The sequence below is a fragment of the Aquarana catesbeiana genome, linkage group LG04 (assembly GCF_042186555.1).
Source record: "Aquarana catesbeiana isolate 2022-GZ linkage group LG04, ASM4218655v1, whole genome shotgun sequence".
In the NCBI taxonomy this organism is placed as follows: Eukaryota; Metazoa; Chordata; class Amphibia; order Anura; family Ranidae; genus Aquarana; species Aquarana catesbeiana.
In genome coordinates this window covers 621,379,082-621,392,928 of record NC_133327.1, presented here as the reverse complement: position 1 = coordinate 621,392,928, position 13,847 = coordinate 621,379,082, and the positions used below count along the sequence as shown (strand labels likewise).

The following is a 13,847-nucleotide window of genomic DNA, read 5'->3' as shown; positions in this document are numbered from 1 at the left end:
ACACACGTATGTCTATTAAAAGGTGAGTTCTTGATTTAGTACCATTACCTAGCCATAATCTTGTTTAGAGTTCGTTTAGGTTTCAAAGTCGGGTTAGGGTTAGGATTTAAAGTAGGGTTAGGGTTAGGATTTAAAGTAGGGTTAGAATTTAAAGTCGGGTTAGGGTTAGGATTTAAAGTAGGGTTAGAATTTAAAGTCGGGTTAGGGTTAGGATTTAAAGTCGGGTTAGGGTTAGGATTTAAAGTAGGGTTAGAATTTAAAGTCAGGTTAGGGTTAGGATTTAAAGTCGGGTTAGGGTTAGGATTTAAAGTAGGGTTAGGGTTAGGATTTAAAGTAGGGTTAGGGTTAGGATTTAAAGTCGGGTTAGGGTTAGGATTTAAAGTAGGGTTAGAATTTAAAGTCAGGTTAGGGTTAGGATTTAAAGTCGGGTTAGGGTTAGGGTTTAAAGTAGGGTTAGGGTTAGGATTTAAAGTAGGGTTAGGGTTAGGATTTAAAGTCGGGTTAGGGTTAGGATTTAAAGTAGGGTTAGAATTTAAAGTCAGGTTAGGGTTAGGATTTAAAGTCGGGTTAGGGTTAGGATTTAAAGTAGGGTTAGGGTTAGTCTTAACCCCTAAACAAATTTTTAAAGTGAAATCGAATGACTAAATAGGCTCAATGTAGGTGCTTGTCTAGGTGACATTGTGCTTGTGGTTTTCTCAATGTCCTTTTTTGCCCACACAGTTTTGATGTTTTGCTTGGTTTACTCAGCAGCAAGCTGCAACGTCAGAACACATCTTTCAGGGATTGTATTCCACCAGTTGAAAGGCTAATAATTACATTAAGGTAAATGTAAACTTTTTGCTTTTAGACTTTAACACACAAAGTGTTAATCAAATGAACAGGCACACAAAGTTTATATTTCCACCAAATAATTTAAATATGATTTTAATTGTAATTTTGAACACAAACATATAATGTGTAGAATTGCTTCATTCTTTCAAAATAACAATGTTCCGATAACAAAATAAGTAACGAAGTATTAGGCTCATCGCAATTTCAATAGACAAATGAGTTCAGTTAGGTTTCCACCATATGTTTTTTACAAATATAACAAAAACATAACTAGCATTTTAAATTATAAAGTATGATAATTAAATGGGTCTTGGCATGATTCAGGTTGCTGGGATGACAAACAAGGAGCACTTTCTACATACTGCTGCTCCTGAGCAACACTTGGGACATTTTGGAAATGGTAAGGTGGACCCCTATTGCCCACATCTGGTGCTCCAAAACCTGATCCTGGTGGCCCAAGTGCAGATGGTGGAGGTAGAGGAGGTTGGTGGTGGTCAAGCCGTCGAAGTGTTTGTCTAGATTCGTAAGGATTTTCAGCTCTGTAAGTTTGGTGCCTAGGCATCTGGTAAGATAAAGGGGGATTTTGCCAAGAAGCATAATTGGTTGTCTGTGTTGGTTGCATTGGAAGACTTCTGTCTGTGTGATAAATATTTTGGGGACTGGGGATATATGATTTTATGGTCTGCATGACAGAAATTTGCATATCCATTTTCATAGCATCGGGCACCTGATCAAAATAGGGCACCAGGGTATTGGCAAATTGTTGTGAGAGTGTCAATTGCCCTGTGAAACGATCTGACAGATCTTTTAATAAACTGTACATTTTATCAGACTCTTTCTGAATTTGCCGTTTGGTGGCACCCCCCCTTTTAGTAGTGCGCAATGGTGCAGCAGCCCCCTCCTCCTGTTCCTCTTCTCCAGGTATCTCTGCAATTTCCTGATTTGGAGATTGTGGGTTTGTAGGCTCCTGTGTTTGCACTGATGATTCTTCTTCTGCAGGTTCATCCTCCCAGCAGGTGTCTGTGCTGCAAATCACAACAAAACAGACCATTTTTTTTAGGGTGTGTGGGTAATAATTGCACAGAAACACAGAATCATAATATCCTTTTTAAAATAATTACCTTCGCATCTCCAGAATAGGTCTCAAAAACTCAAGGTCTTTCGCATAGGAGTATGGTTTGAAAGACATTGCACCTGAACCACTTCTCATACTCTTTTCCTTTTTCAAATGACTATTAAAACTATCCTTTGCGCTCCGCCATCTGGTTTGCAAAGCTTTTACTGCAAAACAATGAAAAAATATTTTTGTTTTAATTTCAGATACCTGGCAACTGGACACTCCATTTCTAGTTTACATTATCAGTTCTTGATTGGGAAATCAACTGCTAGCTACCTAATCCGGGACACGTGTTCCATCATTTGGGACGTTCTTAAAGAGGTTGTCTTCCCGAAACCTACAACTGATGAATGGGCAAAGATAGCAGATATCTTCTGGCAGCAGTGCAATTTTCCAAATTGCGTGGGTGCTATTGACGGAAAACATATACGCATCCAGAAGCCAGTAGGCAGTGGCAGCAGCTTTTATAACTATAAAAAATATTTTTGTTTTGTGCTTTTTGCAATGGCAGATGCCAATTACCGTTTTATATATGTTGATATAGGGTCCTATGGCAGAAGCTCAGACTCTAGTATATTTACCCACTCAACCTTAGGGCATCTTCTGCAAGAAAATAGGCTGGCACTACCAGCCAATACACCACTCCCTGGAACGATTGGGCCTGCAATGCCATATGTGTTTGTGGCTGATGAAGCTTTTGCGCTAGGGGAACACCTTCTCAGACCCTATTCAAGCCACTCTTTGAGCCAAGAAAAAAGAGTGTTCAATTACAGACTCACTCGGGCCAGGAGAGTTGTTGAATGTGCTTTTGGCATACTGGCCAACAAATGGCGTTTGTTGCACACACCAATATATCTAAAGATGCAACACGCTATACAGGCAGTGAAAGCTATTTGTGCTCTCCATAATTTTATTAGAGAGCATGACGGTTTCCAATTTGAGGACACCCTTGCCAATCAGGCCATGACAAGAGCTGAAATGACATCCACTCGGGGCAGCAGGAGTGGTGCTGCTTTACGTGAAACTTTATGTTCATATTTCATGTCTCCAGAAGGTCAGCTGCCATGGCAGCTAGATGCAATAGCCTAGATAGACCCAATGTAACAGATCTTCTAAACATTGTAAATGTGTGTTTTTTTGAAGCTTATGTTTGTCAAATTTTGCAACGTATGCTGTACTTTTTTTATGCATTGAAAAATGTGTATCTGACATTAAGATACTATTAAAAACAAATATCCTAATTTGTCCATTTTTTGGTGTAATAATTTTATTCAATGAACATTAGGCCTCATGCCCATGAGGCGCTGTTAAACGTGCATTCAGAGGCAGTTGGACAGTTTTTCCAACTGCACCTGAACTAATTCACTGTTATCCTATGTGTCCATGTACACAATTTTTTTCTTGCCTTTTGGCCAGCTTTGAAACGCCTGTCTATGTTAGTCTATGGCTTTATGCCCACCTAGGCATTTTTGAGATGCAAATGGCATAGGCGTTTTTACATACAAAAACGGCTGAAACGCTCAAAACGTTCACCAAACGCTCACAAACGATCCTAAACGGTCCAAACGCTTAAAACGCGCCAAACGCTCAAACGCCCTCAAAACGCTCACAAACGCTTAAAACGGTTCAAACGCTCAAAACGCCCTCAAAACGCTCACAAACGCTTAAAACGTTTCAAACGCTCAAAACGCTCACAAACGCTTAAAACGTTTCAAACGCTCAAAACGCCCTCAAAACGCACACAAACGCTTAAACGTTTCAAACGCTCAAAACACTCAAAACGCCCACAAACGCTTAAACGTTTCAAACGCTCAAAACGCCCTCAAAATGCTCAAAACGTTTCAAACGCTCAAAACGCTCAAAATTTGACCAAATTTTATGGAAATTTGACCAATTTTATGGAAATGTAACCCAATTTTATGGAAATTTGACCAATTTGAGGGAAATTTTACACAATTTTATGGAAATTTAACCCAATTTGCGGGAAATTTGACTCAAAACGCTCAAAATTTGACCAAATTTTATGGAAATTTGACCAATTTTATGGAAATGTAACCCAATTTTATGGAAATTTGACCAATTTGAGGGAAATTTTACACAATTTTATGGAAATTTAACCCAATTTGCGGGAAATTTGACCCAATTTTATGGAAATTTGACCAATTTGAGGGAAATTTTACACAATTTTATGGAAATTTGACCAATTTGAGGGAAATTTTACCCAATTTTATGGAAATTTAACCCAATTTGCGGGAAATTTGACCCAATTTTATGGAAATTTGACCAATTTGAGGGAAATTTTACACAATTTTATGGAAATTTGACCAATTTGAGGGAAATTTTACACAATTTTATGGAAATTTAACCCAATTTGCGGGAAATTTGACCCAATTTTATGGAAATTTGACCAATTTGAGGGAAATTTTACACAATTTTATGAAAATTTGACCAATTTGAGGGAAATTTTACACAATTTTATGGAAATTTGACCAATTTGAGGGAAATTTTACACAATTTTATGGAAATTTGACCAATTTGAGGGAAATTTTACACAATTTTATGGAAATTTAACCCAATTTGCGGGAAATTTGACCCAATTTTATGGAAATTTGACCAATTTGAGGGAAATTTTACACAATTTTATGGAAATTTAACCCAATTTGCGGGAAATTTGACCCAATTTTATGGAAATTTGACCAATTTGAGGGAAATTTTACACAATTTTATGGAAATTTAACCCAATTTGCGGGAAATTTGACCCAATTTTATGGAAATTTGACCAATTTTATGGAAAATTGACCCAATTTTATGGAAATTTGACCAATTTTAGGGAAATTTGACCCAATTTGAGGGAAATTTAACCCAATTTGAGGGAACTTCGCGCAATTTAAGGGATATTGGCCAAAATCTAAAGCAGAACTCCACTAACTCGATCCTCAAAAAAATAGCTAATTTAAATACATGTATTTAGGTCAGTAAATAATTTAAAAAACATAAACTGTCAAAAATGTTTGGATCATGCACATGAACACATACATAATTACAGTGGATCTAATAATCTACAGACCCCTGGTAAAATGTGAGGTTTATGTGATGTTTAAAAATGAAACAAACATATATAATTGATGAACTTGTTCCATCTTTAATTAATTCAGAAGTTTGTTTGGGGTTAGTCAGAGGCACATGATGGCAGGTGTGGACTGACTCCTTACCATGTTTTGGAATGTGATAGCTTAATTCTGAACACAGCTGCATCCCCAGTTAGAAGAGGATGTGCACACTTATAAAACAACATTATTTGAGTTTCTTATATTGACTACCCAATAAAAGATTTTAGTAAGTTTTCTGTTGAGTTTGTACAGTTTATAGGTCACATTAAGGTTTAAACATTTCTAGCAATGATTTCTCTTTGTCAAATTTTTCAACATCACTGAAAACTCAAAGTTTAACAAGTGTGTGTAAACTTTTTATCTATTACTTACATTTGAGGTCTGCTTGTTTCTTGGAGAAAATATCCCATTGTGGATACAGCTCCTTGGCAATTTCAAGCCACCCCTGGTCCCGTTTTCTACGATCCTTGTGTTGGGGATCAGAAGGAGTATAAAGATATGTTCTTGGCCTCACCAAGCTGATAAGATGTTCAGTTCTCACCATTTTTGCTAGAGTCCAAACTGGGATTTGCTGGTTCTCAAGGCATCCTGGGTAGTTTATTTTTAAAGGGCAGGTGTTTGATCACATGGTGATTCCAAAAAAGCAAAATGCAAAACGCATCAAAAACGCATCAAAAACGCATCTCAAATTATGGACTTGCGTTTTTCTTGCATGCCCATTGAATTCTATTACATGCAAAACGCTGCATTTTGCGTTTAAAAAAGTCCCTGACCCTTTCCAAAAACGCAGAGATACAAAAAAGCATTGATGTGAACATGTTCCATAGGAACCCATGTTAAAAAATTTCCATGCATTTCTGCAAAATGCAAAATGCATCAAAAAACGCGCTAGTGTGAATGGGGCCTAAATGAGGGAAGATTAACTACTTAAACACTAAACCTTTTTCTGACATTTGTTGGTTTCAAGTTAAAAATCTTTTTTTTTTTTTTGCTAGAAAATTACCCCCAAACATTTTATATATATATGTTTTGGTAGAGACCCTAGAGAATAAAATAGTGGTTGTTGCAATATTTTATGTCACACTGTATTTGGGCAGCAGTCGTTCAAATGCAATTTTTTGGGAAAAAATTACACTTTAAAGAATTAAAAAAAAAACTAACCAATAAAGTTAGCCCATTTTTTTTGTATAATGTGAAAGATTTTAAGCCGTGAGAATTGTGAGAGAATCATGATCTTTTTATTCTAAGCTTCTAACTGTGACTATTCTGACTATTCTTCTTCTTGAAGGAATACCTTTGCAACAGTTCCTGTAGTCTAGTTAGCGGAGGTGCTCACATAAACTGTAGCTCAGTCCACAATGCTGAGCCAACAACTGATACTGCAGACATTCCTCCAACTCACATTGGACTACACGAGTCTTCCCCTAGTTCTTCCTCTGCACATCTTCCCCCAGTTCTTCCTCTGCACATGTACTGGCATTGAAAATCCATGCTTAATTCTCTGCACAGCAAATATGCCATTTGTCTCATCAACATTTACACTCTGTAAATGATAGGCCTGTGTGATATCCTGTGCCACATCTCCATGTTTTCTTAACTTGTACTTTCAGGTTTTTCCTGAGAAGACAAGGACTACACTGAGGGCATTTCACAAATTTCCCATATACTTCGACTGTGACCGGTACAGATGGTAGTGCATATGTGCGTTATAGCAAAGATGTGGAGGGCAGTGGACTTGAAACTGGACAGGATGCAGCAGGTGGTGGTATCAGCACTGGAGAGGGTTCTGCGGGTGGTGGTATCAGCACTGGAGAGGGCGGTGCTATCGGAGAGGGTGGTGCGGGTGGTGGCATTGGCACTGAAGAGGGTGCAGTGGATGATGGGATCGGCACTGGAGAGGGTGCAGTGGATGATGGGATCGACACTGGAGAGGGTGCAGTAGATGATGGGATCAGCACTGGAAAGGGCGCAGTGGATGATGGGATCGGCACTGGAGAGGGTGAAGTGTCTGTAATAGAAATAACATATTAATAAACTGCAAATAAAATATAAGCAATTCATACTTTCTCAGTGTGCACATTTGTAGACTTAAACTTTAAACTCTACCTTACTATCCCATGTAAAAAAAAAACAAAAAAAACTTTCTGCTAAAAAACAACCAAAAAATAAAAAATTAGATTCACAAATTTTGTTCTAAATGTATTCTGCTACATGTTTTTGATACAAAGAAAAATACTAATAAGTGTATATTGATTTGGTTTGCTTGACAGTTATTGCGCCTACAAACTATGGGATATGTACTGGAATTTGTATTTTTTAATTTGTTTTATACTACAAATGGCGGAGATAAACAACTTATAGTGGGACTGTGATAATGCGATCTGACATTAACGGGAACTGACTAATTGCCGCTTATATCACCAGTGACACTAATACAGTGATCCATGCTAAAAATATGACACTAACTGGGAAGAGGTTAACATCTAGGGCGATGAAGGGATTAAATATGTTCCTTAACTAGGTGTAATGTGTGTAGTGTGCTGCTTTATGCTAATGAGTGCTCAATTTCTCATCACTGACAGATCACTCCCTCTGTACAGAACCCTGTGTTGAATTTTAACACAGAGCTCTGAGCTGTGATTGAACACAGCCAATCAGCTGGTCCCACGTGTGAATCATTGGCCGGGACTTGCTGACAGCTGTAATTGTACACAGCGGGAGCAGGGTAAGGCTGAACATACGCGTGCCCTAAACCAGGGAGTAGGCAGTGACGTACCAGCACACCGCTTTGTCTACAGCGGCCACCTGTCCACAGTACAATGTGGCTGGGCGGTCATTAAGTGGATTGTAACAGAACGTCCACCACACTCCCCTTGAGTGCTTCCATCAGTATACCACTTCCTCTCAGTCTGAATCTAGATATCAGATATTCCAACCGCTCACAAGCACAAAACAAGACGAGACTTGCTTAGCTGCTAACATAGACTCCTTTATTAGAACCAGAATACAAGTCATTTTATACAGTAGAAGAGGGGGTCCCCCCTCCTGCTCATATTACTCTAATAATACACCTGTAACCTAATTAACATGAGCTAGCTTACTAAATCATTTACCCAGACTAGATGACTCAGAGACATGACCTTTAGGACAGACTTGTGGTCACCGAGCTTCACACAGTAGTATAAACACAATAGCAGGAGCAAATTACAATTAACAATACAAACAACAATGAGTTGAATACTCTTAGAAGCTGTGGTAAGCCAGACTAGACTTATTTACAATAAACACATTATAGCTGACAACAAGACAGGTAGTTGGAGTTGATGATATTAGCATCTCCTCACAGTATGTGTTCCAGCAGTATGAATCAGTCACTATTGCTAATATGGCAAATACAAGGTCCCCAGAGTCTGTGTGTCCTGGGGGACAAGGACCCAAATCCAAAGTAACAACACCTCAAGGGTAACCCAAATGCCAGGGCCCATAATCTGTAGGCAAGAGGCTGGCATTCAGTCCCCTCCAAAAGCCTCTGTCCCGGGTGAGTCTGTGACATGGATAATATTTGCGCCAGAACATTTATGATTTTCAAGAAGATGTAGGTTTAATGCCGACATACCTTTGAACCGTAAAACTTTTTTTGCATGCAGATCCGTGTGTGTCTCAATCTTGGCCCTGCTGGCATGAAGGTGGCGCAATAAAGGACAATGAAATAGTGCTTGGAAGAACAATGCAATACCTGTTTCTAACATAAACATGAACTTACATGATCACCAAAAATGTAAATTGATAACATTTCTTTTAGAAATAAATCCAATTTACAAAGTTAACTCAAGGACAGCATTTTAACAGAAAGTACAAAACCTACCAAAATTATCTTGTATTTCTGCAAATCCCAGGCTCAATAAAGAAGAACAGAATGGCTCAGTATCTGCTGCAGACTGCAGTTACTGGAGCTCCACTCTACACAGAAATCATGTACAGGAACCATGTGCCCTCCACTTCCTGTAGTATTGTCTATTTGTTGTTTGTTATTGTTGATTTGTTGGTTATTACATTAAAGTTCATTTAAAAATAAAAAAAGTGGAGTTGTGGAGGACACATGCTTCCTGTCAATGGTGGAGCTCCACTCCGCAGCCAGACCCCTCTCTCAGAATCGGTGTCCTGTCAGAATGCTACCCATCAGAAAATACAACGGAAATGACATTCCAGCTTACTGTGAATGCATTCCATGGCCGCGATGCGTTCTACACACTGTGTAATCTGGTGGGTCTCTATTACAATTGTCATTGGTGCGCCTTCCCGATGTGGCCCGCCCCCCTCTTGGGCATGCGCGATGGTTCAAATCTGCTGTGCATTCTATCAGAATACCGCTACCCATCAGATTATACAGTGTGTGGAACGCACACATAAGCCGAAACATCACATCCGTTGCATTTTCTGATGGGTAGCGGTGTTCAGAACATCGGTGACCCGTCAGATTAGGTAACGGAAGTGACTTTCCGTCACCTGCGCATGCGTCCACCACTACCAGGTTTGCTAATGTGACAGAAGACCTGCAGTCTGAAGAAGGCAGCGCACATCTTACTACACCCAGCTACATCTTGAATTTAACAGTAATTTTAGCAATAAAGTGAGCGGCTATACTATATTTATTTATATATGCTTACTTTATTGCTAAAATTACTGTTAAATTCAAGACGTAGCTGGGTGTAATAAGATGTCCGCTGCCGCCTTCTTCTGACTGCAGATGTTCTGTCAGATTAGCAGACCTGGTAGCGTGGACGCATGCGACGCAACGTCACTTTTGTTACCTATTCTGAGGGAACACCGGCGACCCGTCAACTTAGGTAACAGAAGTGAAGTTCCGTCAGCTGAATACTTACTGTGCATGCATAGCAGGTTTGCAAATGTGACAGAACACCTGCAGTCAGAAGGCGACAACGGACATCTTACTACACCTAGCTACGTTTTGAATTTCACAGTCATTTTAGCAATAAACTGAGCGGATATAAAGAAATATAGTATATTGACATCTGTGGTGCTGTTTCGAATGTTACATTTTGAAAGCAGCTGGACGCCAGCAGTAGGAAGGTGGCGGAGGCCATCTTGATACACCCCGCACTGGTCAGCACCAAACCTTTAGGCTTTGAAAATGTAACATGAAAACAGCATGACAGCTCTCAATATACTATATTGATTTAGATACACCCACTTTATTTGTTAAATGACTATGAAATTCATGACATAGCTGGGTGTAGTAAGATGTCCGCTGGCGCCTTATGACTGCAGGTGTTCTGTCAGATTAGCAAACCTGTGCATCCACAGTAGGTATTCTGCTGACAGGAAAGTCACTTCCGTTACCTAATCTGACGGGTCACCTATTCTGACAGAACACCGTAGGCTGCCGGGCAGTGAGCGGGGCATTAAGGCGCACGCACGCTCATGGAGTTGTGTCAAAAACAAAGGCGCGTGTATCATGTAATCCTATGGGCACAGTTCCCATCATTGCAGCGCAGTTTTTAAAAAAAAAAAAGGTAGAGCATGCTGCATTTCTCTGCACCGCAAATGCAGGTGACGCTCTACAAACAGGCTTCACATGCACCACACCATGTCTCTTTAAGCCAAGAAAACCAAGCCCAAAAATGTATAGAAAGATGCACTGCAAACGCAGTGCTGAACACAGCACAAAATGCATTCAAGCGTGTGGCAAGCGCGTTTCAAATACATGCACTCAAAAATGTACAGTTATGTGCAGTGTATGAATGATAAATGGGCCCTAAAAGTGTGTAACTCATTGAGGCTGCATTCACACCTCAGCGTTTTGAATCGCGGGCAGGTTTGCTGCGATTTCAAAGCGGCCAAGTGTAAATGACAAATCACAGAACGCACATTTGAGATGCCATTCATTTGATAAATGGCGCAGAAAACTGCATTGTGTGAAGCATGTTGCCCAAAAAAGTTCAGGAGCTACTTTTGGGCGACATGCTTCACGCAATTCGGTTTGTCGCGATTGCCACGCGATTTCTCGCGGCAGAACCGCACCGCAATTTTAAGTGCCATTCAAATGTTATGCGGTTTGTCATTCACACCTCGGAGCTTTGAAATCGTGGCAAATCTGCCTGCGATTCAAAACGCAGAGGTTTGAATGCAGCCTTAGGCAAGTCAAGCGTTAGGGAGTTCAGGCGTCAAGCGTTTTATCTTTCACAACCCTATTGCTTCTGGATGTGCTGGCAGTGTTTTTTTTCCTGCCTCTAAAACCCTATGTATGCATGACAGCATTGGCTAACATACACGGCATTGAAAAAAAAAAAAAAAATCTTTAAAAAAAGTCCAGACGCCCCTAGGAGCAGCTGAAAATTGTCGTGTGCATGAGGCCTTAGATAAAAAATAAATAAAAAACATGACTGCGTCACACAGGTGTGAATGGGGCCTTAATGACCATTTCCCTGAAATGAACGGGCTGCTGTGCCCATACAAATGCAAGCCACACCAACCTAGCCAAGATGATCAAGCGTGTGCATTTCCTGCATGTCGTGTATGGAGCTGCCCATTCATTTCAATGGGCTCCTCTAAGCGCAGAAAAATACAGAAAAGAAGACCCTGACCCTTTTCCAAATCCGTGGCACTATGCAGTTTGTTAGCAGATGTGCAGGAGTGCCATTAATATTTAGGATTGGTTCACACCAATAGGGATGAGCCCGGTGTTCGCCTGTTTGACGAATTTAGAATATTATGGGGCGTTCGCAGGAAATTCGAGCGCCCACGGAATGCCCCATAACACACTGCGAGATTAGGGTTGCCACCTCATCCCTTTAAACCCGAACACATATTAATTACATAGGTTCTGTTGCTGATTAAGGTAGTAATTAAACTCACTTGGTGCCTTAAGTGCATTAAATTAGCCTCAGAATCTGTGTAATTCATATGTGTTCGGGTTTAAAGGGATGAGGTGGTAACCCTATGTGAGATATCATTGCATTGATGGTTGCTGATTGGCCAAAGCATGCACCTGACTTGCATGCTTTGACCAATCACAACGTGCTCTGCTGTGAGAGCCATGATTGGCCTAAGGCATGGTGCCTTTGGCCAATCATGGACTTAGGGGCCTAACTCCACGCCCCACGCTATGTAAGGCTGCTTACCTAGCGGCCATACATAGTGTAATGAATGAGAGCAGCAAAATGAAATTTCTAAAGGAAAAAATGTCATTTAAAACTGCTGGCGGCTGTAATGTATTGTCAGATCCCGGAAATATACATTAAAATCATTGAAAAAAACGGCGCGCCAAAATAAAAATAAAAAATGGCGTGGGGGTCCCCCCAAAATCCATACCAGTCCCTTATCCGAGCACACAACCTGGCAGGCCGCAGGAAAAGGGGGGGGAGAGCGGCCTGAACCGTACCAGGCTACATGCCCTCAACATGGGGAGGGTGCTTTGGGGTCCCCCCCCAAACACATTGTCCCGATGTTGATGGGGGCAAGGGCCTCGTCCCCACAACCCTTGCCCGGTGGTTGTGGGGGTCTGCGGGCGGAGGGAATCTGGAAGCCCCCTTTAACAAGGGGTTAACAAGGGGTACATCGGGTACATTGTACCCCTACTTATTCACCAAAACAAATGTCAAAAAAGTAAAAATGACAGGATACAGTTTTGGACAATTCCTTTATTAAAAAAAATAACATTGTTATATATGTTATATAGCTGAGAACGGGGCCACCCGGTGACATAAAGCCCCTTCTGACTTCATGCCCCACCCACAGCTATATAACAGCTGTCATCACGAAAAGGCTGCAGTCAGCGGGACTCCTCCTATTGAGGCAGAGTTTTTTTTTCTCTGGACCATCGTACACTGTGATTGAAGATGGATGTACATCGCGGGACACTTTTTTTTTTTTAATAATAAAGGAATTGTCCAAAACTGTCTCCTGTCATTTTTACTTTTTTGACACTTTTTTTGGTGAATGAGTAGGGGTACAATGTACCCGATACCCATGCACATGGGGGGGCCCGGGATCTGGGAGCCCCCTTATAAACGGGGGGCTTCCAGATTCCAATAAGCCCTCTGCCCGCAGACCCCCACAACCACCGGGCAAGGGTTGTGGGGAAGAGGCCCTTTTCCCCATCAACATGGGTACAAGGCGTTTTGGGGGAGCCCCAAAAGCACCTTCCCCATGTTGAGGACATGTGGCCTGGTACGGTTTGGGGGGGCGCTCTCTCCTTCCCCCCTTTTCCTGCGGCCTGCCAGGTTGCGTGCTTGGATAAGGGTGCTCGGATAAGGGTCTGGTATGGATTTGGGGGGGACCCCCATGCCATTTTTTTTTAATTTTGGCATGGGGTTCCCCTTAATATCCATACTAGACCAGCAGGGTCTGGTATGGATTGTGGGGGGGACCCCCACGCCATTTTAAAAAAAAATTTTGGCGTGGGGTTCCCCTTAATATTCATACCAGACCCAAAGGGCCTGTTATGGATGGGGGGGGGACTAACGCCTTTTTTTTCAATGATTTTTATGTATATTGCCGGGGTCCGTCAATACATTACAACCGTGAGCAGTTTTAAATAACATTTTTTCCTTTAGAAATGTCATTTTGCTGTGGTACTGTTATGAACATGGGAAAGATGCGCTACTTTACAGGCAAACTAAGGAGACCCCCCAGCCACGATATTTAAAGGAATATTTAATTTTTATTGTTTCACTTTAAGCATTATTAAACTGCTCCTGAGCAAACTGAAGTTTTTAAAACTTTTTTTTGCATTGATACATGTCCCCTGGGGCAGGACCCAGGTCCCC

At 40.9% G+C, this 13,847-nt stretch overlaps 1 protein-coding gene across 1 annotated transcript; it reads right to left on the bottom strand.

Moving 5' to 3' along the window:
- Positions 1-908: 908 nt before the first annotated feature.
- Positions 909-7,086, bottom strand: LOC141140808 (uncharacterized). The gene is made up of 3 exons (XM_073628311.1): positions 5,431-7,086; positions 1,953-2,112; positions 909-1,856 (listed from the first exon to the last, which is right to left on the bottom strand). The coding sequence occupies exons 1-3, from the start codon at positions 5,600-5,602 to the stop codon at positions 1,115-1,117; spliced, it is 1,074 nt and encodes a 357-aa protein (XP_073484412.1). The 5' UTR covers positions 5,603-7,086; the 3' UTR covers positions 909-1,114.
- Between the last annotated feature and the right edge of the window lie 6,761 nt (positions 7,087-13,847).

What these genes read in the sequence shown, in the direction of transcription:
- LOC141140808 (XM_073628311.1), bottom strand. Translation starts at nt 5,602, where the DNA reads ATGGTGAGAACTGAACATCTTATCAGCTTGGTGAGGCCAAGAACATAT. An exon ending in GAAACAAGCAGACCTCAAAT is followed by an intron (nt 2,113 to 5,430) that starts GTAAGTAATAGA and finishes ATTGTTTTGCAG; the next exon opens with TAAAAGCTTTGCAAACCAGA. An exon ending in CCTATTCTGGAGATGCGAAG is followed by an intron (nt 1,857 to 1,952) that starts GTAATTATTTTA and finishes TGTGATTTGCAG; the next exon opens with CACAGACACCTGCTGGGAGG.